Source organism: Stenella coeruleoalba, assembly GCF_951394435.1.
Source record: "Stenella coeruleoalba genome assembly, chromosome: 3".
Classification (NCBI taxonomy): domain Eukaryota; kingdom Metazoa; phylum Chordata; class Mammalia; order Artiodactyla; family Delphinidae; genus Stenella; species Stenella coeruleoalba.
Window position 1 is genome coordinate 157,887,629 of NC_137148.1, and position 24,543 is coordinate 157,912,171.

The following is a 24,543-nucleotide window of genomic DNA, read 5'->3' on the forward strand; positions in this document are numbered from 1 at the left end:
ATCATGGTTCCCAAACTTTGTGCCAAGGCACCCTGGGGTGCCACAGCAAATTCCCAGGGTACTGCAGGATATTTTAAATGTTCAAGGAACACGTGGTGATATGGTCCTCTCTGTAGGACAGACACCTACTGGATCCAGGCAGTTCTGTTTCAGCTTGGACGGTGGCACATTCCTTTGTGAAGCTGAGTTTCTGGCTTTTGCTGTGATTAAAAAACAAATACCGGGCTTCCCTGGTGGCGCAGTGGTTGAGAGTCCGCCTGCCGATGCAGGGCACACGGGTTCGTGCCCCGGTCCGGGAAGATCCCACATGCCGCAGAGCGGCTAGGCCCGTGAGCCATGGCCGCTGAGCCTGTGAGTCCAGAGCCTGTGCTCCGCAACAGGAGAGGCCACAACAGTGAGAGGCCAGTGTACCGGAAGAAGAAAAAAACAAGTACCAAATGAAAACTGCTGAAGAACAGAAAGTAAGCTGTCCTCCCTGGGGCTGCAGGCACACACTTCCCATTGGTAAGTAACAGCAGTTATGTGACAATGAAACAAAAATAGTATTTTTTCTTTTAACTTATAAACATTTCTTTTCCCAAGAGCTACTAATTAATACATTATTTGGACCTAATTATTTGCTAAACAAAACTTTTAGGCATTTCTTTTGGCCTGGGGCACTGTGAAAAAAATGACAGAGCATGGACAGAAAGTCTGCCTCTGAGTACAAGCACCCCACCCCTGAAGAGCAGGTGTTCCAGGAATGACAGCCCCCCAGGCAGGTCAGGGAAGCTTCCAGAAGGGGCTTAGAACCAAATGGGCCTGGGGGTAAGAAGAGCACCCGCTCTTCTGACCCTAGACCTTCATCCTGTCTGCTTGTGGCCCCTCTGAGGTGACAGCTGCAGGGCTCCTCAGCTTCCAGCCACTGACCACCCAGAGCCTTTCCTGCCTCCCCTCAACTTTTCAGCAAAGAAGGAAGTGAATGAATAATTAGGCAGTTAGTGTCTGAAAGTCTGGCTCCCTTCTCTCCAGTACAGGAAGGACCACTACCTAATACTTACCAGGCAGGGATTCAAATGCTACCACAGATGACAGTTCACTACCTCAGAAAGCAAAGTGCCCTCTCATCTGGCCTCTTTCCTCCACACCAGGTCCTTGCCTTCCCTCCCCCACCTCCCAGCAGGGGCCTCCAAAGCTCCTGGGACCATACCGTCCTTCCCCTCCAGGACTATTCTGGAAGGAACACAGCCCCAAAGGGGCCTCTGGAAGATCTATGGTGAGGCAAAAAAAAAAAAAAAAGATCTTTTCTCCAGGGGCATCCATAAATTCTTCAGAATGTTGAATTAGACCTGTGACCAAGGGTCCGTCATGGAAGCTCCCTCTGTGTGACAGCAGAGGGCGCTGCCAGGAAGGCATCCTCCCCTTCACCTTCAGGGAGGGAGCCCAGACTCCATGGCCAGGGTGAGCAGCTGCGTGGAGCAAAGGCATGCCACACCACCCGGTTGACTCTATCCTTAAGTCAGGTTGCAGAATTTCCAGCTGAACATCAGGGAGCAGGAAAGAATCCCACTCACTCAAGTTATGATAGAAACATCCCCCTCCTGCACCTGCATTCTCTCTACCCCAACCTGGGGATGGCCCCCCATCCCCATGCTCCTGGGCTTCTGGGAAACAGACTTAGGGAGCTTCTATCATGCCCAGAAAATGGGGCGGGACCCCCGTTCCCCCATGCCGTAACCTCTATGTAAGTCTCACAGGGTCTGTGGAGGGCTGGAGGCCCCTGCCATCCAGACTCAGGTGGCACCACTCTCCAGCCTTCTCTCCGAGGTCCCGTCACCTGTCTGGAGATCCCTGCTCCCCCTCTTCTGTGCACTCACATGGCTTGTTTGAGGTCAAAGCTTTCAAAAAGACCACAGGATGGGGGCAAAGGAAGAGCGCCCTGCAAGATCACCATGTGGAAAGGGCCAGCTCTGGAAGCTTCCAGACCAGTGCCATCATGCAGCTTGCCCTGGTTGCAGCTCTCCCAAAGGAGCGCTGTGATGCACATTTTTCAAGGAACTCTAAAGAACTGGGAGTCTTCACGTGGGAGTGGGAGCGGGGCAGTTCTCAGCTCTCCTTCTCTCTCCCTGCACCATGGGAGGCTCCCCCAAGCTCAGGGTGCCCAGCTTACTCTCCCTGCCTACCACCTAGTGTAGGCAGAGGGCAGGGACCAAATGACGGAGAAGAAAGCAGCAAAAGGAAGAAAGAAGGGGCCTGGCAAGTGCGGTGGCAGGAGGGAGGACTGAGGCTGCAGCGCCCACCTGCTCCATTCTCTGCAGAGCCCATCACAGCGGGACAGCCAGTCCTTTGGTCCTTCGGTAGGGCACAGCCACCGCCCTTTGTGTGTGAGGAGCCAGCAGCCTCTAGGGGGCTCCTCATAACAGCTCTAATCCCAGGGCCCCACAGTTGGGAGGGCGGGGGTGGGAGCCTGCTGCACTGGGATTGGCCCCCACCCCACTCCCACAGCCCAGTCCCCAGTAATGCGATAATTGGGTGGGATTTTCACTGAGAGAGAGGGGAAGTCCAGGGGAAGACGAGCTAACTACCCACCCCGCCTCATTCCAGAATTCTTCCGTCCTTCCCTCTTCAGGTGAGGGGGCACAGTGACTCAGAGGAGGGGTAGAAGGACAAGGCATGCGTAGACTCAACTGGATCCCACTGGCAGTGCAGAGAAAAGAGAACATTCCTTGAAAGAGAATGGCTTTCCCTCCACATCTGGGAAGGAGTCCCTGATGCAGTCACCGAGGTGACCCCTGGTCCAGAGTCCACAGGACCCCACAGGCTCCCTTTACAGATGGGGAAAACCAAGATGGATAGGGGCAGCATGCCGTGGGGTACGGCCTGCCTCTTGTTCTCCAGCCACTGCCTAAACCTGGAGGGTTGCTGAGTCACTCCCTGCCCCGAGAAGCAGCCACATGCCGGCCAGTGGCCTCTGCATCGGGCCCCCACATTCTGCAGGTCACATGGTGAGGCAAGGCTCAGGCGCAGTGGAGGAGCTGATGTTCACTTGAAAAGAGACATCATAGAAGAGCCTGGAGTGGGGATTTTTATTCACGGCTCTCCTCCCCTCAGTTGCGAAACGGTGACATGGATTCCTGCTACCCTTTCTTCACAATCACTGAGACTGACTGGGTCTCCTGCTAATGCACAAGGTGGGGGAGAGAAGGGAAGTTGGGAAGACATCTCGACTTGGATCTTCCTCTTCCTCTCCCCAAATAACCCTGGCTCCTTTCTCCCTGGGCTGCAGGTGAATATGCAAACAGAGCTTTGCGTTGGACTGGGAGCTGGAGAATTGGCTAGCCACTCTTTGTGACCTTGGATAAGTCACTTTCCCTCTCTGGTCTTCCCTTGCTCCATCAGCAAAAATCATAAGGCTTACCTAAGTTGTCAGAAATCCCTTCTGGCTGAAGAGGCCAGCAGCCCTGGGCAGACTCGGCGGTCAGTGGTCGCAGAGCCAGGGCGCTAACCGGCTACACTGTCCCTGGGGACCGGAAGCACCAGGACTGCCGTTCCCTTTCCTGGTGGGGTGTAGGGGAGAAAGAGGAGCCGTCAACACCTGGGCCCTAAACAGAGCTGGACTGTTTCCCAATAGTGACTTTCAGAAACGTGGCTGCACCCTAGATGCACCCTAGATGCCCACCCAGCAGCTGTCCCCAGACAGGCCGCCCCCATTCTGGCCGCTCGCCATCGGCCCAGCTCCCAGCGGATCGGCAAGGGGCCGTTCGAGGAGACAAGCCTCGGACGAACGGAACCCCAGCAAGGAGATGGACGAAAGGGAGGCGCAGCCCGACCACCTAGAGGGCAAGGGACAGAGCGCGCGACAGAGCAGGGGCAGGAGCGAGAGCTGGACAGCGCGTCGCACGGTGAGCGCAGGGCGCGCGGGGCTCCACACCTAAGGAGCCGCCCATGAGCCCCGAGGGGGCGCGGCCCGGGAGGTCGGAGGGGATACCTGCGGACCATGCAGTCCTGGGTGCCGTCCGGCCGCCAGGCCAGCTGCCCATCTGGCACAGCGCAAAGCTTGGAGCCGGCGCACCCGCGCACCCCCGCGCACCCCGCGGCCACGGGAGGGGCCCGCGCTGAAGCCGTCACCGAGCTAGCTCCCAGGGCCCCGCCCGCCCCCTGCCTGCCCCGCCCCGGCCCAGGCCCCGGCGGGCGCCCCCCGCGGCGCTGCCCCGCCCCCGCCGTCCCGCGCCGCCCCGGGCCCCGGCCCGCCGCCCGGCCGCCGTCCCACCTGGCGCAGCGCCGCCCTCGGAGCCCGCGCACCCGCGCACACCCGCGCACACCCGCGCACACCCGCGCACCCCGCGCACCCCGCGGCCGCAGGAGGGCCCAGCGCCGCCGCCCGCGAGCTCCCAGGGCCCGGCCCGCTCCGGCGCCCGCGCTCTCGGGGCGGACTCCTGGCCCTCCGAGATCTCCCGCCCGGCGATGGCCCCGCTCGGATATTTCATATTCCTCTACGGCCTGAAGCAAGCGCTGGGCAACTACCCGATCTGGTGGTGAGTGAGCCTTCCTCACGTTCTCCCCGGCCTCTGTGCGTCCCCCAGCCGCCGTCCCCTCGGGCAGGGTCCCGCGGTGGCCCAGAGCCCGCGCTCTGCCCAGCCCTCCTGTTCCGAGGGTGGTTTGTTTTCCTTGGCGGCCAATTTCGACCTGTTCGGGCCGGGGCTGGGACGCGGGTGGCGGAGTTTCCGCGGACATTGATCCCTCGGGCATAGAGGGGCTCCCAGCGTCGGACGGGGCGAGCAGTGAGCTGGGGAGAGGCAGGAAGTGGGACAGCACAGATGGCATGAAAGCTCGGGCACCAGAGGCCAAGAGAAGCCAGGAGGGCGAGCTGGGAGAGGGAGATCCGCCTGAGACTTTCCTTAAGGACATGTCTCACACACACACACACACACACACACACACACACACACCTTAAAACAAAGTCAGTGAGACAAGACCGAACAGCTCGGAGCAGCGTAGTTACGTAAAGACTGCGGGGACCCGGCCGGGAGTGGCGGGCGCATTGGGGCCAGCACCCGGCCTTCCTGCGCCTTCCTGCCGCTGTCCCGACCGCGATGCTAAGGAGGGGCTTCTGGAGAGGTAAAGAGGGAGAAAGCATCGCGTTTGAAGGCTCCTTAGTGAGAGGCTCCGCGAACCCACATCTGAGAGGGCTGGGGCGTTCCGTCTTCCACCCCAGACAAGACACATTCCCGTGAGACCCTCCTAAATCTGGCGATGGAAGTGCAGATAAACCAAGGGAAGGGTCCTGAGGGTCTGCAGCACATATCATGAGGGGAGGAGGGAAGCGAATTTGGTAGAGCTCCCACAGGCAAGGGCCACCCCGGCTCCCCAGTGGAGAGGGGAGGGGCGCTTTGAGATGCCCAACATTTGACGAACACAACTGGGGGGAATGCGGGAGCCGAGCGGCCTGGGCGCGCCGCTGGAGGAGACCCAGATCGGAGACAAGCCTTCACACACACATGCGCGCGCGCACACACACACACACACACACACACACACACAGCCAGGAACTCTCTCCGACGGCTTGCCTGGAATTATAATAATTACGCCGAGGGGAAGTTGGGGCGGGGGGAGACTGAGTGAGCCGAAGTACATCTAATCCGATAATAATTTTTCTCTTCGAGATTGTTCAGGAGCGGGGGCGCCCTAGGTGTGGGGCGCGGGTCCAGGCGCAGCCTGGCGGGACAGGGCGGGGCAAGAAGGAGGCACCGGCGGGTACGAGGGCCTGGGAGAGGTGGCGGGGCGGCGGGGACTTGCTTCGGGGACCCCCGCGCGTCCCGCAACCCCGCGGCACCTGCAGCGCCCGGTCGTCTTCTGGAGCACAGGATGCAGCGGGCGTGCCTCTTGACGCGGGGACACTGACGCCGGGGGAACCAAGGGAGCGCGTCTGAGAGAGCCCCGCGGCCGCCCGCTCCCGCGCAGGCTTCTAATTAGAACCCGCCGCCGCCGCCGCATTCCTGGGCGCTAGTGGAAGCCCTTTCGCCCCTGCGCTTCTTCCATAAACGAGGGCCGTGTCACCAGCCTCTGGCCACCCTACGCGGTGGAATCTTTGTCCTTTTGGCCCTGAGTGTCCCTGACCTTGCTCCCCTCAACACACATATGTCACCCTTTCCACCTGGGCCGTATGTGTTCCATTTGAAAGGATCCTGGGACATGCTTGGTGTATCCGGCATTCTCCAGATCCGTGGGGAGGGGCGTCCCCTCCCCACCGACTCCTGGTCAGTGACCCACCCAATCAAGAGTCTAGAGCAACCTTTTGGCCCCAGAGGGAAGACGGCGCCATGGACCCCCCCACACTTTGCTCTCCATAGGATTCTCACATTCAGTGATTCTCTTGTTTCCTGGGAAGAAGCATCTTCGGTGGCCACAATCTCAGGGCTTACTGAGGACCAGCAGTTTCCTCTCCTCCTCCCCTCTGCCCCCAGGCTGGACACAGGAAGGACGTGGTGTCTCCACAGTGGACATGAGCGTAATGAAAAGGAGGGCTCACAGAGAAAGAAATGGAGTTTCATAGCAGGCGGAAGGCTTTCTATCTTCATACCCTACCTGATGGAGTTTCCCACAGGTGGCTCCTTCTTTCTCTTGCCTACCCCCTCTCCCACTTCCCTCCCTTCCCCAAGTGAGGCCTTGGAGGGAGACCCTCTCTCTGTAACTTCTCACCTTCACACTCAGCCTCCCTAATTGGTATTCTGTTTCACCTTCCCTCCCCAAAATAAAGCCACTGTTCTCATCACTTCTCTCCACCCCACCCCCAGCTCCTCGCATATGAAAGTGAAAGTGACAGGGACTTCCTCACCTGGAGAAACAAGGAAACAACCCAAATTGGGAGTAATTAGGCTTTGAAGTTGGTGTGGTCTTGGTGGAAAGAGAGGAGGAGGTGGTGCTGCATCCTGTGGGAATTTAAAGAGCCAACTGCCTCCCTGGGACCGTCTCGGAAGAGTGTCCTTCACACTAGATGCTCAAGGTCCAAAGGCAGGTCCCGACAGAGGCACAGAGAGACAGCCCTAAGACCAGAATGTTGAAAGCTAAGGAGACCTCCAAGAGGTCTGTGCTCCTTGTGTGACAGACAACGGGGTGGGGGGTGGGATCCAGAGAAGAGACCTGGGAGGTGACAGGACAGAGGCCTGGGCACCTGACCCCAGAGGCATAGCATGGCCAGATGCCAGCTCCTCACAGGGCCATGTACTGCAAACCTACAGGGAGGCCCTAGCCCCCTCCCCCTCACTCCCCTTGTCCAGACTGAGCTCTTGTTTAATTAGAATTGATCAGAAGGATCCAAGCGAACACAGAACAGGCATCGTGGTCAAGGGGTGAAGACCAATACCCAGTGTGCACCTGTGCTCCATGATGTGCTTTGGGCACCTGCCTCCTACTTCCCGTGTCTGGGCTGAGGGCATCTTGTGATCCCCCTGTGGCCTAGCCAGGGCCCTGGAGGTCAGCCTGTTTTCTCCCCTGCCCCCTCACCATGGGGCCAGGCCCCTTCATTTCCCCCCCCCCCAGGTTGCAGTGCTCCATTCCCGCCATCTTCTGCCTCTGTTCTCACTGCCCTCCCACCCTCCGCTCTAACCCCATACCCTCACTGCCCCCAGAGCTCCAGCAGCAGTGCTTTTACCTGCCCAGAGAGCCCGGTCCCCCTTTCCCTATCGGGACCCCCTTCCTGCCACCCAGCTCCTCACCAGTTTCTGATGGACCTAGGGCTCCCCAGCACTGAGTGGCACCTGGAGTGGACATCACCCCAGCTGGCCCGGGAAGTTCCCATGTTCACGTCCCGTCGTCTCCCACCCCTGGGCCAGCTCAGTAGCCTGAGACATGCTCCCAGTGCAGCATTTCTGGTTCTCCCACCTTTCACTGCCTCTTCACCCTCCTCCTTAGTCCCCGGCACCCCACACTCATGTGCACGCAGACACCCTGCTCTGAGAATGTGTCCAGACCCCAAGGAAGGCCAGCTCAGCTGTCACCTGCCCCCCACCTTCTAGAACCTCTTCTCTGCACAGCCTTTCCTGGCACCAGCCCCACTGGTTCTTCAGGCCCAGGGGTCTTCTCAGTCCCGGGTGGGACACAGGCTTCCCTCAGTGGGACGCACTGTTTGGGGGTGAAGGTGCATGTGGAGTTCAGGGAGAGTGAACAAGGGCTCTGGAGGCACTGCCCAGGTCCCACAGCCTCAAAGGGCGGGTGAGGTGGGGGCTGAGGAGGAGGAGGGACGAGCAGCCACACAAGGTGAGAGGTTGCCTGTGTCAGATGACACGGGACCTGGTAGGGCTGAGCAAGGCTCTGAGGCTTCTCAGGCAGGCAGGGCCCAAGCAAGCAAGACTTCCTGAGCTGCCCTGCCTCTGTGAGCCTGCACCACTGCGAGTCCCTCCCCAGGGCAGCCCTGTCCCTCCCTCCAGTCCTTCCTTCTCACTCTGCCCTGTTTGCCCGTCCCTCTCTCTCTATGTTTCTGTCTCTCTCTGTATCTCTCTACCTCTCTGTCTCTGTCTATCTCTCTGTCTCTCTGTGTGTCTGTCTGTCCCTGTCTGTCTCTGTCTCTGTCTGTATTTATCCCTCTCTACCTCTGTCTCTGTCTCTAGCTCTCTCTGCCTCTCTCTGCAGCTCTGAGGCTGGTGATGGTAGTGGCTAGCCTATGAAACTAGAGAAATCCAGACACCAGTTCGACACCCCCAGCGTTGTAGGATCTCAGGGTGCTGGGAACGATGTTCCTCCGCAGAACCACCAATGCACATCCTTGTCTTGAGGAGCAATGTTAGAAACAACCATAGGTAAAACATATGTGGTCAGAAAGCTTGTTTGGTACCACCAAGTTCAATACCCATCATCTTGATTCCTTGACAGCCCACCACGGCACACGCTCCTTCCGGAGCACAAGAGCATCACTCATCTCTCACATCCAACTCTCTCTGACTTGGCCACCTCAACACTTGGGACTCTGTCTGGGGCTCAGGTGCAGCAGCTTCTCCCAAGCTGGCTAACCCTGCATTTTACTGGGCTTCTTGTCATTTTTTTAAAAAATAATTTTGTTTTATTTGCACAAGCCTGCTGGAATTCTTTGTGATGGGGAAGAGGGTGAATAAATACAGTTGAGGAGGAATACAGTCTGGAGGGGTTGTAAAAACCACACTTTCCGCGGTGGGTCCCAATGACAAATCTCCAGCCTGCAGGAATAGGAATTGCCTCGTTCCAGAGGGGCTCTGCCACCATCCTGCAGGTGTGGCCCGGGACAGGGCAACCAGGGCTTGGATGTACCACCTGTCCATGAAAGTATCAGTTATACTCAAAATGTAGTCCACAGACCACAGCCCATCCGTGAATGGTTGTCCATGGAGAAATAAGAACTGAAGTTGAAAATACGTGTTTGGGAACAGTTGTGGCAGTTTTTTAAATGTATTATTTTGTGCAGCATTTTAATGTCATCTATAAGAATGGGTTAGAAATTAAAAAAAAAAAACCAAACCAAGTTCTCTAGCTAGTTTGAGAAGCCAAAGCCCCCCACGGTAGGCAACCCCTGCTGCGCCCAAGTCTGGGATCGTCCGTATGGACCACATCCCCTCAAGGCTTTGCCACCCAGCACTTGCCATTTGCGCTTTGGAACCAAATGCCAGAGTTTGTATTTGCCCCTTTTAAGTGTAGTTGAAGGACTGGAGCCACCCATTGTTGAGAAGTGTCAGGGGAAGACCCCCACTGCTGTTCAGTGTGTGAGAGGCTCTCGGGGAAGGAGGACTGGACTTCTGTGCGGCTCCAGCAAAGGCTGGGAGCAGAGGCTACAGGTGACCAAGAGGCAATTTTGGCTCAGTATAGGAAAGGCTTCCTGGGTCTGAGAGTGGTGGTGGTGAGCTGCCCATCCCCGGAGAGGTAGAAACAGAGGCTGAGGAAGGAGCAGCCTGCTTTGGGTGGAGGGTTCCCATGGACACGTCAGCGGCTGAGAATCCGAGGTTTACAAGGCCCACATCCTCCCCCCACCCCCACCATGGTCAGCACTGCAGCTAATAGTCTTCCTGGTTAAGTCCCCTAGACTCTACCAGGCACAGCTGGGGTAGTTTGGTTCACAGTTACACAGCAATCGATGACCCCATCCTGACATGCCTTTACCCGCCACCCCCCAGCAGCATGCCCTCCCCACCGAGTGCACCTGCATCACATCACACTTGCCCCTAGCCTCGCTCAGCTGGTCCTGGATCTGACTATACCCGCCTCCTCACTCCTCACCTGGCTGGGCTGGACGCTGTGGGGTGACATGAAGAGATGGAGAGTAAGGCTCTGACTCTGGCCAGGCTGCCTGATCCCAGGGGAACCTGTCCTTCCCTTTGTAGAATTGTCACAAGGACGGCACCTATATCACCATGCTGTGAAAGCCCATGGGGTATTTGTTCTCCTTCCTCCCCTCTTGACCCTTCACCCCTTGTAGCTCCTAGATAAGATTTGGTTGAACAAATGAATGAAGGAATGAATGGATGGAATCTTTCCTGTTAAAAACAGAAATTATCAGGTGGCCTGTGCTTGGGGACATGAGGACACAGCTGACTGTTTTTACAATCCCCCTGACTGAGCCCCGGCTCTGGGGCTGGGTCCCCACCATGCACCAGAGCAGCTCTGCCTCGGTCTCCCTCCCAGCCTCTCCAGGTGACACCCTGGAGGTGTCTCACACTTTGGTGCTTCCACATTCCATCCCCGACAAAACGTGCCGCTGCCGCCCAGGGAAGCGGGCAAATGCATGGCCGCGGGCACGGGAGCCTCTGCCCGCCTGCTGGGACTTGCGCAAAGTATGTGTCAGTAATCCCGGCTCGGCCCGCTGGGGCAGGAGGGGGTGCTGGGAGGGCTGCAGGCAGGGCCATGCAACCCAGGGGCTGGGAAGAGATGGCCCCCAACACCAGGGACCCAGGTCCTGGGACCCCTCCCCGTGGGCCCTCCTATCGCCAAAGGTGTTCCAGCTCCTGGGGAGGGGTCTTCCAGGCAGGAGAGAGAGAGAGCATGGAGGCATGTGGGCTTTTCTCAGAGACGCCATAGTGGGTAGAAAGAGAAGGCAGAAGCTGGAGGGCTCTGGGGCAGGTGAGCACCCTTGGGGGAGTCTGGGTCCTGTAAGCCTCCTGGACAGCTCCATCCAGAAAGGACAGAGCCTACCCATCAAGCTGGGTAGCCATCAACCCACAGGGCAACCAGCCCCACACTCAGGGCCTCTGGTCTCAGGACAGCAACGTGGTCCAGCTGTGGAGAGGCCCTGACCTTAGAAAACAGCAATTTGGGACAGGACAGGCACTCTAGAATCCTCATGTGTCACCAAAGGGAAGACCCATGAGACCAGCCAGGGTCCTCCTCAGCAGAGGCCCTGCAGGCAGAGTGCAGAACAGGGGCCCCCAGATGAGGACTGAGCAGAGATCTGTGCCTTCGAAGGACAAGAGAAGATGTGGCCTTGCTCTCTGGGAGCGGCCCCTCCTGGCTCAGACATGGGAGGTTGTGCATGAGGAGTGGCAAGTTTCAGCAGGGTCCAGAGAGGGCGGCTAGCAGGGCTGGGAGCACAGAGCACTTCCTGGAGAGGTGGCCCCGGATGACGTGTGGACAGAATGTGCCCCAGCCCCGCCAAGGTGTGAATGAAACTGCCATGCCCATTGCTCACTTCCCCTCCAGGAGCCTCTGATAGAATGTGGTCCAGCACCTCCTTGGACAGACGGAGAAACTGAGGCCCAGGAAGGAAGGGCAAAAACAGTTAATTCAGTGAATAATACAGCTGGTGACCACATCCTGCCCTCCAGGCCCAGCCAAGCTGTCCTCTCCCCAGAACCCCTCTCTCTTTGAGAATTGCTGTGAAGTCCCAGCTCTCCCTCCAAAATGCGCACAGCCACAGGCAAGGGCAGAGCTGTGCCCACAGTGCACAGGTACCCTGTGTTTGCTGGTCTTGCAAAAAGAAATCAAACCAGCACTCAAGAAAACTAAGAGCCTATGACTCCGTTAAGATCTGCCAGGTAACGGTGCACAGGCACTTAGCCTCTCCGGTTGAGGATCCACCCCCAGAGGAGCCAGGCAGGGGCGGGCAGAGAGGGGGCCTGCTCCAGGTCCTGCCTTTGCCCCCAGCCTCTGTCCACAAGAAGAGCCTTCTGTCCTCTGGTTTCACGGCACATTTACGGTAAAATCCGCTTGAGTGAAGGCCGTCAGCTCAGGTTGGGGCAAAGCTGGCCCAGGCTGGGTCCTGAGTGGCCTCCTTCCCCTGCATGTCACAGCCAGCGCCTTTGCTCTATCTTGAGTAAGACTGCCTGGCAAGGCGCCTGGCCTTTCAACAGTGCAACAGCGCAGTCCTCAACAGGAGCAAACCAGGGAGGAGGGAGAAAAACCATTAGTACTTTCAGGAGGCAGCCGTGGCTCACGTGGCCCCAGCCACAGGCTGGAACCAGAGTCTAGGAGCCACTTTGCAAACTGCACACGTGGTTGCTTTGGGTTGAAAATAGTACCCCCACTGAGAAAAAAATTAGTACTAAAAAATTAACCAACAATAGCATTCACAAAAACCTGGAAAAAAAAAAGTTCATCATCTTACCAACTTAATACAGGCATTTTCCTCACTTCAGGTTCTTATTTCATTCACACATTTTTCATGATCATAATAACAGGGTGCAGAGAAGATCGTGGTCTGTTTTCTAAGGCGTACCATCTCCCATTAAACATTTTGCATTTGTGGGGCCTTCTCAGCCTTGGTGCTAGCAGTTACTCAGGCCTGTGGTGTGAGCGTGCTGCAATCTGCTTGCCTGACCATTGGCCCTTTCTGCTGTGTGGATGGCCCTGCAAGGAGGATCTCTCCAGAGTTGGAATTTGGGGTACAGGCTCAGGGCTCAGAGGAGGTGGGGGGGTCCTCCCATATCTGCGCAGGGAAGGGTGCATTCAGTTTGGGACAATCTGGTTTTTAGGGGCCTTCGGGACATCCGATGTGACATCCAGTTGAGCATTTAAAATTCTAGCTCCCAGCCAGGGGGCGGCTGAAGGTGAGGGTGTGGGTGTTTCCTGGTTGCCAGCCTGCACTTCAGGGTTGGCAGCAACAAGGGAAATGGAACAAATTCCTCGTGGGGTGAACTGTGGTGGCCAAGTGCAGGGTGAAGGAAATGGGTGCAGTGAGGGCAGGCTGGCCTCTTGGCCTCTGCCCGCAGACTGGGCAGGGCCTTCATGGCCCTGTGGTTCCCAGGCCCCCAGGCCCACCACCCCAAGGGAAGGGCAGCACAGCCCCCTCCTGCCTGGCTTTCCCTGAGGCCACAGGACGCAGCTTTCGCCCATTAGGGCAGGGCCAGCGACCCCTGAGGTCATTGTCGGTAGAACATCCTGAATTGGCGATGGCCGTGAGGAGGAGGAGATGCGTGGTGATCCCAAGGCAGGGTCAGGACCTCACGGTGACCCAATACATGGGCCCGAGGGTAAAGGAGGGGTGACTGATTATGGGGTTCCCACCCCCAGCGCTCACCTGAGCACCACCACCCCTCCTGTGAGTGGCCCTAAGTCAGGCCCCTTCCATCTCCATCTGGTCCCCAGTTTGCACACCTGTCAAGCATGTGAGAGGCTGAGGGGGAGATTGGAAAATTAACCTGAAGCCCCAGACACCCAGGTGAGAGCTCAATGAGGCCTGGTCCACGCTTGTTACCCCTCCAGAGAACCCCTCTTAGCAACACTGGACAGAAGACCATGACTTTGCCTCCTCAGGGTTTGGAAACGGGCAGTCCATTCCCTGCCTCAACATCCCCCTTCCCACCACAACACTTCTGGAATGTTCACCATTGCTGCTTCCTTCGTCTGTCACCACCTTGCTCTTTCTAGGATCTTCACCACCTCTGGAAGAGAGATGTGGGGTCCGGCCCCTGCTTATTGCTGGCTCTGGGACACTGGACTGGAGGGAAGCAAGTGGGCAGCCCCATGCAGACAGACGGGGCTGTGGAGGGCGGGGGCTCACGTCCTGAGCCTGGCTGAGTGCGCTCTCCCCTGCCTCTATAACAGACCTCGTGTTCTCAAAGAGCAGCACTGGAAGTTTCTGGAAGCCTTGGGATTCAGAAGCAGAAACCAAAGGAAAACCTTGACTGCCAGACCAAAGGGTTTGGACTTGAAGCCTTGGGAGGCTCCTTGGACTCAAAGTCCCAGGACTCAAAGCTGGGCTTACCTTCAGTGATACCAGAATTGGTGGTTTTCAAACACCAGCAAGCATCAGAACCCCCGAAGGGCCTGTCAAAACAGGGCACTAGGGCTTCCCTGGTGGCGCAGTGGTTGAGAGTCCGCCTGCCGCTGCAGGGGACGCAGGTTCGTGCCCCAGTCCGGGAGGATCCCACGTGCCGCGGAGTGGCTGGGCCCGTGAGCTGTGGCCGCTGAGCCTGCACGTCCGGAGCCTGTGCTCCGCAGCGGGAGAGGCCACAGCAGTGAGAGGCCCGCGTACTGCAAAAAAAACAAAACAGGGCACTAGCCCCGAGTTTCTGATCCAGCAGGTCTGGGGGGGCAATGCCTTGGAACTTGCATTTCTGACAGGTTCTGTGGTGCACCTGTTGCCTGCCCAGGGGCCACCTTAAGAGGACCCACCTGTCACCCAGCTACCTGGCATGATAGCTGGGGAAACCAAGGTGCAAAGGGTCCAAAGTAACAGGCAAAGTTGACCAGCCAGGGGACAGATTGGGGCCACCACACACATCGCCCTTCAGTGATTGTTCTGTGTTGGAAACAGGGTCATATTGAATCAGGGAGACCAATAGTGTTCTGTGTCTTTGGGTTTAATGGTGTCTGTGTGGGATTTGTTTATTAATATGATGTTTATCTTACTCTCTGTCATGTTCACGTTCCCCCAGATTTATATGTTGAACCCCTGACACCCAATGTGATGGTGTTAGGAGGTGGGGCCTTTGGGAGGGGATTAGGGTTAGATGAGGTGATGAAGGTGGAGTCCCCATGATGGAAATAGTGTCCTTAAAAGAAGAGAAGAGGGCTTCCCTGGTGGCGCAGTGGTTGAGAGTCCGCCTGCCGATGCAGGGGACACAGGTTCGTGCCTCGGTCTGGGAAGATCCCACATGCCGCGGAGCGGCTGGGCCCGTGAGCCATGGCCGCTGAGCCTGCGCGTCTGGAGCCTGTGCTCCGCAACGGGAGAGGCCACAACAGTGAGAGGCCCGTGTACCGCAAAAAAAAAAAAAAAAAAGAAGAGAAGACACTAGAGTTCTCTGCTATGTGAGGACACAGCGAGAAGGGGGCCATCTGTGAACCAGGAACCCTTCGCCAGAACCCCACCATGCCTGCACCCTCATCTCAGACTTCCAGCCTCCAGGGCCGTGAGAAATGAATGTGTGTTGTTTCAGCCATCCTATCTACTCTTTGCTGTGGTGGCCCACACTGACCAAGATAACTGCTCATAAATGTTATCTTGTGTGTACTGGTATTTAATACATCTTAAGAGCATAATAGCATATTAGAAAGGGGGAGCCTTGGGAAGCCAACCTGCCAAAACCCCATCCTGCCATGTTAACTCGTTGACGTTGGTCAGGTGTCTTCCTCTAGCCCCAGATTCTTGGTCCAAGAGATTCCCCGGGGTTCCACCTACCAGGTTGTGTAGGTTGGAGAGAGTCATATAGTGGGCAGGGCCAGAGCCAGGACCACACAGGTGATGATGATGGAGCAGGTAGGCCAGTTAAGTAGCTAGGCAGTGGCTAATGGCAGGTGGTGGCAGAAGTGATGCCTGGGGCTTTGAAGGAGGAAGTAACCAGCCTCCAAGAGAGAGGCACTGGTCCCTGAGGAGGGGTGGTGCTGGGGACACAAGCAGAGGAGGGGGAGGGAGGGAAGAGCTGTCTAAAGGCTGTGGTAACCAGCCCTTGAAGGTGGCAGACCCTTGGGCTACACATGGAGGGGCTACCTCCTTGCGAGGTTCAGTTCCTTCTGGCCTGAGCAGCTTGGAGGATGAGAGAAAAGAGCCAGCATGAGCAGAGGAGGGAGATGGGGAATATTCAGTCTTCACTGCATGACAAATGACCAGAGTTATGGCTTCAAACATTCCCTGTGCATTCACAGAGTTCACGGCTCTGCAGGTCGGAAGTCTGCGCAGCTTGTCTGGGTTCCCTGTTCAGGGTCTCTAGAGGCCAAAATCAAAGTGTTGACCAGTCTGGGGAAGAATGTGCTCGCAACCTCCCCCAGCTGTCAGATTCTGGTCCTTGCAGTCCCCATGTACTTGCGGCTATCTGCCGAGGGTGGTTCTCAGCTCCTCGAGGCCACTTTCTGGTCCTAGAACACAGCCCCTTCATCTCAGAGCCAGCACCAGCTTCAGACGCTGCTGATGTCTCCAACTTCTGCTACCAGCTGGAGGCTCTGCTTTGAAAGCATGCGTGTGGATAGATTAACTCAGCGTGGTGGCCCTGATTTATGTCTGCTGTCCACTGCAGGTCCTGCAGACATAGCAAGTGTGATCTGTCTACGTTAAGAGTTCTGGACAGGAAGGTGGGCACTCTTCATGCCATATCAGAATCTGGGCCTGGGGGGTGGGAGAACAGGAGAGCAGCCACCTCCTTCCAGGGGTGCATAGCCGCCCTCTGTCCCATCCCCCCAAACCACGTCCCCTCCCAAATGCTCCTTAGATGTCCCCCTCTGGATGCCAGGCCCCTGGGACAAGGAAATGACATTTTTATTTGTACCCACCACTAACAGCAGTTGAACTCACCTTCAATTATGAATGGAGGTGACAAGCTGCAGCAGCATTTGTGGCTTCTGAGATGCTATCACCAGGAGAAAGCAGATACTTTCGTCTCAGATGACAGTTTGTTCAGAGATTACAAAATGCCATTGAGCTCTCAGCCCATCATGTAGGCTCAGTAAAGAAACACACAGCCCTGAATCACAAGCTTGTTCCCTGTTGTAACCCTATGTCAGTCTGCTTGTTTTCTTGTAACTGTTTCTTTCTTCTCCACTTGGTCTGGGATGATGACTCGACTGTAGTGCAGAGAGTTTGTGCCGGCCAAACCCACTTCCCCTAGTGGTCACATCTTACATAAGTATCAGAATGGAGACCACGCTAGTGCACAGCCAGACACAGGCTGACTTCACCAGTCTCTCCACGGATGCCCTTTCTCTGTCCCAGGATCTGACTCGGGAGCCCAGGTCGCATTTGGTGTCATTGCATTTTATGCGCTCTGAGAACCTGGGGAGGCGTAGAACACCAAGATGGTGGTGCCCTGTAGTTGCAGCACTTTCCAGTTTACAGCATTCCTCTCCCACTAGGCTGTCTCTGGTCCCTGGCGAGACCCTTAGACAGGACAGTACGTGGTTATCCCTGGGGTCTGGGGCCCAGAGTCCTGGATGCTCCCCAACATCCTGTCCAGCCCCCAGCCCCAGGCCAGTGCACCCTCCACTTCCTCCTGGAAGGGCATGGGAGGAAGGAGTTACAGATCTTGGTTTTCCAAGTGTTAATCGACTGGGGGCAACTACCTTCTTCTCAGATTAGAAATTGGAATCCTGGGGGTGGTAAGGAGATAACATATGTCCAGTTTGGAATTTTTTCCAGCTTTATGGAGATATAATTGACAGATAACATTGTGTAAGGTTAAGGTGTACAACATAATGATTTGATGTATTTACATGTAATAGGGATGTATATATTGCAAAATGATTACCACAATAAGGTCAGTGAACACAGTTTGGATCTTTAATATGAACTTTTTATGAACCAATTTATCCTTCAAGGCCCAGCAAGATTCAGTGACCTGAGTTGGGCCCCCTTGACCCTTCCCTGCCCACTTTCTCCCACACACTGGACCCTCCTGTGTCTGACAGGACCCCCCCCCCCCCACAACTTTCTGCCCTCCTTGGGCAGGGTCTGCATCACCCAGATCCTCTTGGTTGCCCAGCTCTGGAACAGAGGAAACTTTCTGGAAATAATTCAAGGAACTAAAGGGGCCGCCAGGTCCCGAGGGGGTGGGAGAGGGATCCAGTCAGGCTTGGTGGAGGCCAGAACAGCTGGAGTGGTATCTGGGCTGGGAGCTGGCTGTCAGTACTCTGGCCGTGCTCTCGGAGGTGGTCATACGGGGCCTGACTGGGAGGAGGTCTGGGAGGAGACAGGGGTAGGGGAGCCGACTCAGCACCCCAACCTCGGAATGAGCCTGGGGAGAAGCTGTGAACTTGAAAGTCCCACTCTGCTTTCCCTGGAGCTGCGGCGCGACGGCGTGAAGGGAGGTGGGGAGGGGCCGAGGTGGGGGCAGGCTCTATGCTTTCTGTGGGTGGTGGTGGGGTTCTGGGGATGCGCAACTCAACCCCCACTCAGAATGGGTCCTGGCCTCTGGCGTCTGGCAGAGGGACCAGCACCTCGGGAATGGTGAGGACCGAGAGAGACTGAGTCTTCTTTCTCTTTCTGTCTGAATTGAGTGACCCCTTCTTCTTCCACTTGTTCTGAGTCTCCGAGTACATTCAGCCAGTAAAAAGAAATCAACTGAGTGGATTTGCCTTCTGACGGACCCTCTTCGTCCCTTCTCCAGTTCGAGCCAGGCTGCCAGCAACAGAAGAGAAGAAGGAGAGAACCCCCATGAACCTCAGGAGCCAGCCCCTTCAGAAAGGCTCCATTACCAGAGCCATGAAGGTCAAACCTTACCCTAATGTTCCATCAGGAAATGTTCAAACATCCAGAAAAGATGCAGGACGTCGACGGAGAACATCTATGTACCCACAACTCACATTTTACCTGACCCAGTGTATCCATACCTAAGCGTCCCTCTGTCCACCCACCTGTTCATCTCATGGTTTATGTGCCCTCAATCCACTCTTTCCCTGAACACTTTGGCTGGCTCATCGTTAACTAGAGTTCAACATTTGTTTACAAATCACATCCCACGTGGAGCATCAAAATGCGGCACAGATAGATGTGAAGTACCCTGGCTCACGGAGTGGAAGAGCCACAGCCTGTCAGGGCAGCCTCGCCCGGAGTGACAGCTCATCCCTGCTTCCAAATGGAAACCCCTAGTCCCAGGCACACTGGGACAGTTGGTTCCAGCCCCACCTCACCTGCCAGCCTCTGAGGCACCTCTGCTGGGGCTCCTGTGTGCTCCAGGGCACATAGGTTGAAAACCACTAGCCTGGCCCCCACAGTCACGTCTCTGGCCTGGCACTCCATCGAGGCCTCCAGGACTGGCCACAGCAGCCCTTTCTTGGCCTGAGACAGAAGGAGCCTGGTGAGTGACCAGCCAGGCTAGCCAGAGATGGACCCTGAGCTATGGGAGGTGCCATAGGAGCTGCTGAAGGATCCTGAGCCAGAGTCCTGATTCTCCCCCAATCCAGCTCCTGCCCTGTGTCCTACCTGCTGTCTTCACAAGGCTACTCAGTTCCCGTGACCCTTCCGCATGAGCCTCTCCACTCTTTTTTTTTTTTTTTTTTTTTTTTTTTTTTTTTGCTGTACACGGGCCTCTCACTATTGTAGCCTCCCCCGTTGGGGAGCACAGGCTCCGGACGCGCAGGCAAAGCGGCCATGGCTCACGGGCCCAGCCGCTCCGCGGCATGTGGGATCTTTCCGGACCGGGGCACGAACCCGCGTCCCCTGCATCGGCAGGCGGACTCTCAACCACTGCGCCACCAGGGAAGCCCGAGCCTCTCCACTCTTTACAGAAGATGTCATCCCAAACTCTTGTGCTGCCAATTCCACGTTACATCCTGTTCATGCCGAGTGGCGTGGGGGAATAATGCTGGGCAAGGGTGGGAGGCGGGGAAATTCAGGGTCACCGGGAGGGGTACCACATGGTGGAGACAGATAGCCGACCTCAGCCAAGGGCAGTCGGAGGCCAGCCACACGCGCCGATATAGGCAGAGTGGTCACCGGGGCCGGGATGGGATGTCTCAGTGGGTGGAAGGGTGTAGAAACTGGCTGGAGCAAGTTGGGTAGGAAGTGGAGGTGATGATGTTCTGGAGGAGGACTGGGATCCAGGGAGTTTTGCCCTCTGATTTACAGGTGGGAGGTTCTCCACGAAAGCATGGGCTGAGAGTGGCAGCGGGCACGCAAGTTAGACACGGCCTACCTCCCCCGCTGCCCACCACCAACCCGTCCTGGACATCTGACCTCAGCCTGGAGTGGGCAGAGCTGGCCCATCTTCTCCACCCTGCCCACTGGGTGCCTCCAAGAGCAGACTGCTGACCTTGGCCTGCATGCCGCCTCTCAGTCCAAGGGCCAGCTTCCCTCCCACCCTCCCATCCGTGCATTCAGCCTGTCCATCAGGAAGCTAAGCACCTAGGGCAGCCCAGGGGTCCCGGAGAAGCAGCAGAGCAGCCCCTGTGGTCTCCGCTCAGAGCCATCTGTGCAGGACAGGGTGCAGGAGAGCGAGGCTCAGATCACAAAATACTTCCTAGAGAGGAAAGACCTCACAGCTGGGTGAAAGCAGAGGGCTGGCCTTTCTGAAAACCTTGGGGTCCCAGACTGTGGGGTGGGTGTGAGAGAGAGCTGGGGAGGGTCAGGCCTGGCCGGGCACCCAGCACCCAGTAGGCTCTGCAGGTAGTGAAGGAACAAGCAAGGGAATGAGCCAGCCCCACAGTTGAATGCCACTCGGGAATATGGACTCAGGCAGTGGCATGGGGACGTCCGTGATATCTGGCACAAGGTCATGGCTGGTCTTTGGCTCATCGAGTCATGAGGATGGACAGGATGGGGAGTGTGCCCAGGGAGGGGGGTCAGCTATTGGAGCATGGATGTGGGAGGGACCCAGGAGGCCAGGAGTCTGGTCTGGAGGCTTCGGGCCTTCCCCAGGAACGGGGACTCTAGGGCTGGCCACTCATTAAAAGAAGGCTCAGCTTCACTTGAACACCTGACTGCAAGGTGTCATGGACAGTCCCTGGGGAAAGACAGGTTTTAATTCTTGAGAGATGCACTTGATCAGGAAGGGAGAGCAAGCAGAGGACAAGGGCTGCATGGTTGCCCAGAAATGGTGGGCAGGAGGGCACGGGATGAGAGGATACCATACATGGAAACCCTGTGTTCAGGACTTCAAGGAGCAGTTGCCCTCTCCCAACCAGCTAACTGAATACAGAACTACATAAATGCTGCCGAGGCGAGGCGTAGAGGGTGGCCCTCACACAGAAGGGCAGGGGGACTGTGGGGGACACCAGGGACTCCGTGTGGCCATGGAGATGCATGGGACAAAGCCCCACGTCAGCTGAGAGATGGGTGGAGACAGGACGTGTGCGGGGAGGCTGGTGTGACAGGAGCAGGGAGCTCACAGGGTGTGAGAGGAGTGAGCTGGACAGATCCAGATTCTAACAGGACTGTGCAGTGAGGAAATGTTCTCTCTGGGTCATCCAATGAGGCACCTCCAGGTACTGAAGGGCGTGGGTTTTGTGCCTTAAGGCAAGGCAGCCTCTGAAGATTCTGAAGACGAAGAGGGAAACATGTTAGGATATGATGTGTATTTCCAGAGGGTGGGTGTGTTTCTCTGAGAGACAGTGATCCTGTTTCCTACCATTCTCACCACAGCTGAATGGAACTGGGTTAGACTCAGAGTAGGACTTCCTGAAAGTCAGCATCTTAATGCAGGTGTGTGGCTTGCTGAGGGACACAGAAACCTTTGTCCCACCTTCTCAGGGGTGCTTAGCCCTCCCAGGGGAGAGGAGGTGCCAAACAAGAGGAACCTCTCGGGGGGGGTGGGCAGCTGAAACGTTTATAAAGCTGCCATTGCTTTGGTTTCCCCTCCAAACAAAGGAAGGGGAAACAGACATTTCCACCTGGATCCCACCAGAGAAAGCTACCAGATAAGCAGGAAGCGTCCTGCCAGGCAGAGGGGCCACTCTGGGCCTGGGACACACCACACCAGACACCCCACAGGGAGGAGGAGACCCGGCTCCCTGAGGAGGAGAGAGCGCAGAGGCCAAAGGCCTGGGTGAGCGTGGGTAGCATCTGCACCTCTCTGTGCCAAGAGAGTCCACAGATCTCTGGGGACTAGGTAAGAAGGCACAGAATGCTGTTTCCCTGGAACCACCCCACTCCCAGTCGCCCTCCTAGATCCGTGGGGCCTCCCATGCTTTGGTCTTCTCCTACCACCCTAAGGGTCTTCATAGCCCCTTCCAAGAGCTGAAGAGCCTTTGTGATATCAGCGGTTGATGGGGGGCAGGCTTCCACAGCCGGCCCTGAAGAGTAGCAGTGGCCGCACAGCCATTCACATGGAACACCCAGCCAGGGGTGAAGGAAACACTGAGACGCAGAGGAATCAAGCAGAGCTCTGCGAGCAAGAGCTCATCAACCCACTACAAAGACAGATGCATCCACAGGTGACAGGACTGTGGGTCATCCATCGGGATGGGCAGATATAACAACATGGCACCATGGGATTGGAGAAGCTCTTTCCCCTCTGCCCCAAAGAGGACCTCGTGGTTCTTCCTCTTAAATCAAGGTGTAGTCACATATAGTAAAATGACCCCATTTCAGTCAGTTTTGACACATAAACACATGTGTAACCAACACCTCCATCAAACACAGAGCGCTTCCCTCACCCTAGACCAGTATGGTCCAGTAGAACCTTCCACAGTGACTGAAATATCTAACCATCCAATGTGGTAGCCACAGGCCATGTGTAGCTGATGTGACCGAGAAGCCAAATTTTTCTCTCATTTATTGTCATTTTGCTTAATTTAAATTACATAGGCATGTGTGGTGAGTGGGAAAAATTTTGCAAAGCACAGACTGAGAAACATTCTCTCATGCTGCCTTCAGGTCAGGCCAGTCCTCCCTATGAATGAGGAAACTACCCCGATTTCTGTCCCCATCCACAGTGTTGCCTGGCCTTGGTCTCCATCAGAGGAATCGTGGTCACCCACACTGGGTCAGGCCTCTCTTCAGCGCCCTGCCAGGGAGATCCCTGCCCTTTGCATCAGTTGTCCACTCCTCTCTGTTTCCAAGGAGAATTCCACTGCAAGCGTAAACACCGTCTGTTCAGCCACACTTCTATGGATGCATACTTGGGTGGTTTCCACGTTTTTCTCTGACGATCACAGCCCTGTGAATATTCTTGAGCACATCTTATTGTGGACATATGCTGTTATATCTGTTGGGTAAATAGCCAAAAGCCGGCTGGCATGGCCGGTATGAGTTCAGCGGTGATTTTCACGCATATGATTTAGCCACTGCTGTACCCCATCTCACCGCTGCTCCAGAAGTGGCCCTCCTCCCTCCTACCACAGACCCAGCCGCTCCTCTCTGTGCTGACCCAGCATCACACTGTATCCTCGAGTTCTCTCCTCTGCGCTCCTGAACAGTTTCAGGGTGCTACTGTCTCCACCCCAACAGAACGGGGGACACCTGCAGTTGCGCAGAGAAGCAGGCAGGCCTCCACCGCTTCCTTGATTTACTTTCTGTCAATCCACGTGCACATCATGATGTCTTGTGCTAAGTCTCAGGTACAGGTTAGGGACAGGCTTCCTGCACGGTAGAAGCACACCTTGCCCTGGAGTGCACAAGCGTTTGGAAGGAAAGGGCCTGTGTGCATCCTCCAAAGAAGGTTCACACTAAGGCAAGCCTGGCTCCTGCTCCTGTTTCATGGGCCAGCAGTGCACCCCTCTTACTAACCAGGCCCCCTTGTCCTCCTCCCCCAGGTCCCTGGCTGTCGGGCCCCAGTACTCATCTCTGGGGACGCAGCCCATCCTCTGCGCCAGCATCCCAGGCCTGGTCCCCAAGCAGCTGCGTTTCTGCCGGAACTATGTGGAGATCATGCCCAGTGTGGCAGAGGGCATCAAGATCAGCATCCAGGAGTGCCAACACCAGTTCCGTGGCCGCCGGTGGAACTGCACCACTGTCAACAACAGCCTGGCCATCTTTGGCCCTGTGCTGGACAAAGGTACACGTGGCACCCGTCATGGCTTTTCAGGCAGAGGTGGCAGCCCAGGGATGTGCGTGCAGCAGGGTCCAAGCCAGCTTCCCCCTCAGTGAGGGTGGGCACAAGCCACTACATTCCCCTCTGCCTCCGTGTCTCACCTATGCTCAAGTGTGGGAACAGCACTTCCAGCAGAGGGGGCAGTGCTGCACAGACCTCATTACCGTAAGCATCTCCCATGTGGGTCCTTTCCAATGCTCACCCACTCTGGAGGGTGCTCCTGACACTGGGAAGGATGTAAGAGAACGCAGAGGTTCCTCCTGCTTCCCCTTTCCCAAAAGCAATTACGTAGTTCGACGGGGACAAGATTAACCATTGCAGGTTTCCTACAGGAGCCAGGACTTCAGGCAGGTCTTAGAGAGAAAATATAAAAACAAACAAAAAACACAGAAAGGGAGAAGGTTGGAGATCACAGAGGCACACAGCAGAAGTTATTCAGGGTCATGGAGCCAGGGGTTTATTTTGGGAAGGAGAGGAAGATTGGGAGTGCTGGGTATTGGTTAACTTACGGTGAAGAGCAAACGTTCACAAAACCTAGTAGTTTAAACAATATTAATCATGTGTTATATGTCCCAACATCTGCAGATGTAGACAGATGCAGTAGGCAGGGCTGGTCTCTGCACCTCTGCTGGTCCTCATTTCTCTTACATATCTGGTGGCCAATGCTGTGGTCAGCAGGAATACCCACAAGTAGCCTCTTCACGTGACCTGGGTT

At 56.4% G+C, this 24,543-nt stretch overlaps 1 protein-coding gene across 1 annotated transcript in view; it reads left to right on the forward strand.

The window, feature by feature from the left end:
* Window positions 1–4,443: 4,443 nt before the first annotated feature.
* Window positions 4,444–24,543, forward strand: part of WNT3A (Wnt family member 3A) — a gene marked incomplete at both ends in the record, with an annotated part of 47,125 nt that continues 27,025 nt past the window's right edge. The window contains 2 exons of the mRNA XM_079915828.1: window positions 4,444–4,514; window positions 23,551–23,792. Of these exons, the coding sequence (XP_079771954.1) occupies window positions 4,444–4,514; window positions 23,551–23,792 (313 nt within the window). The remainder of the gene's footprint in view (window positions 4,515–23,550; window positions 23,793–24,543) is intronic.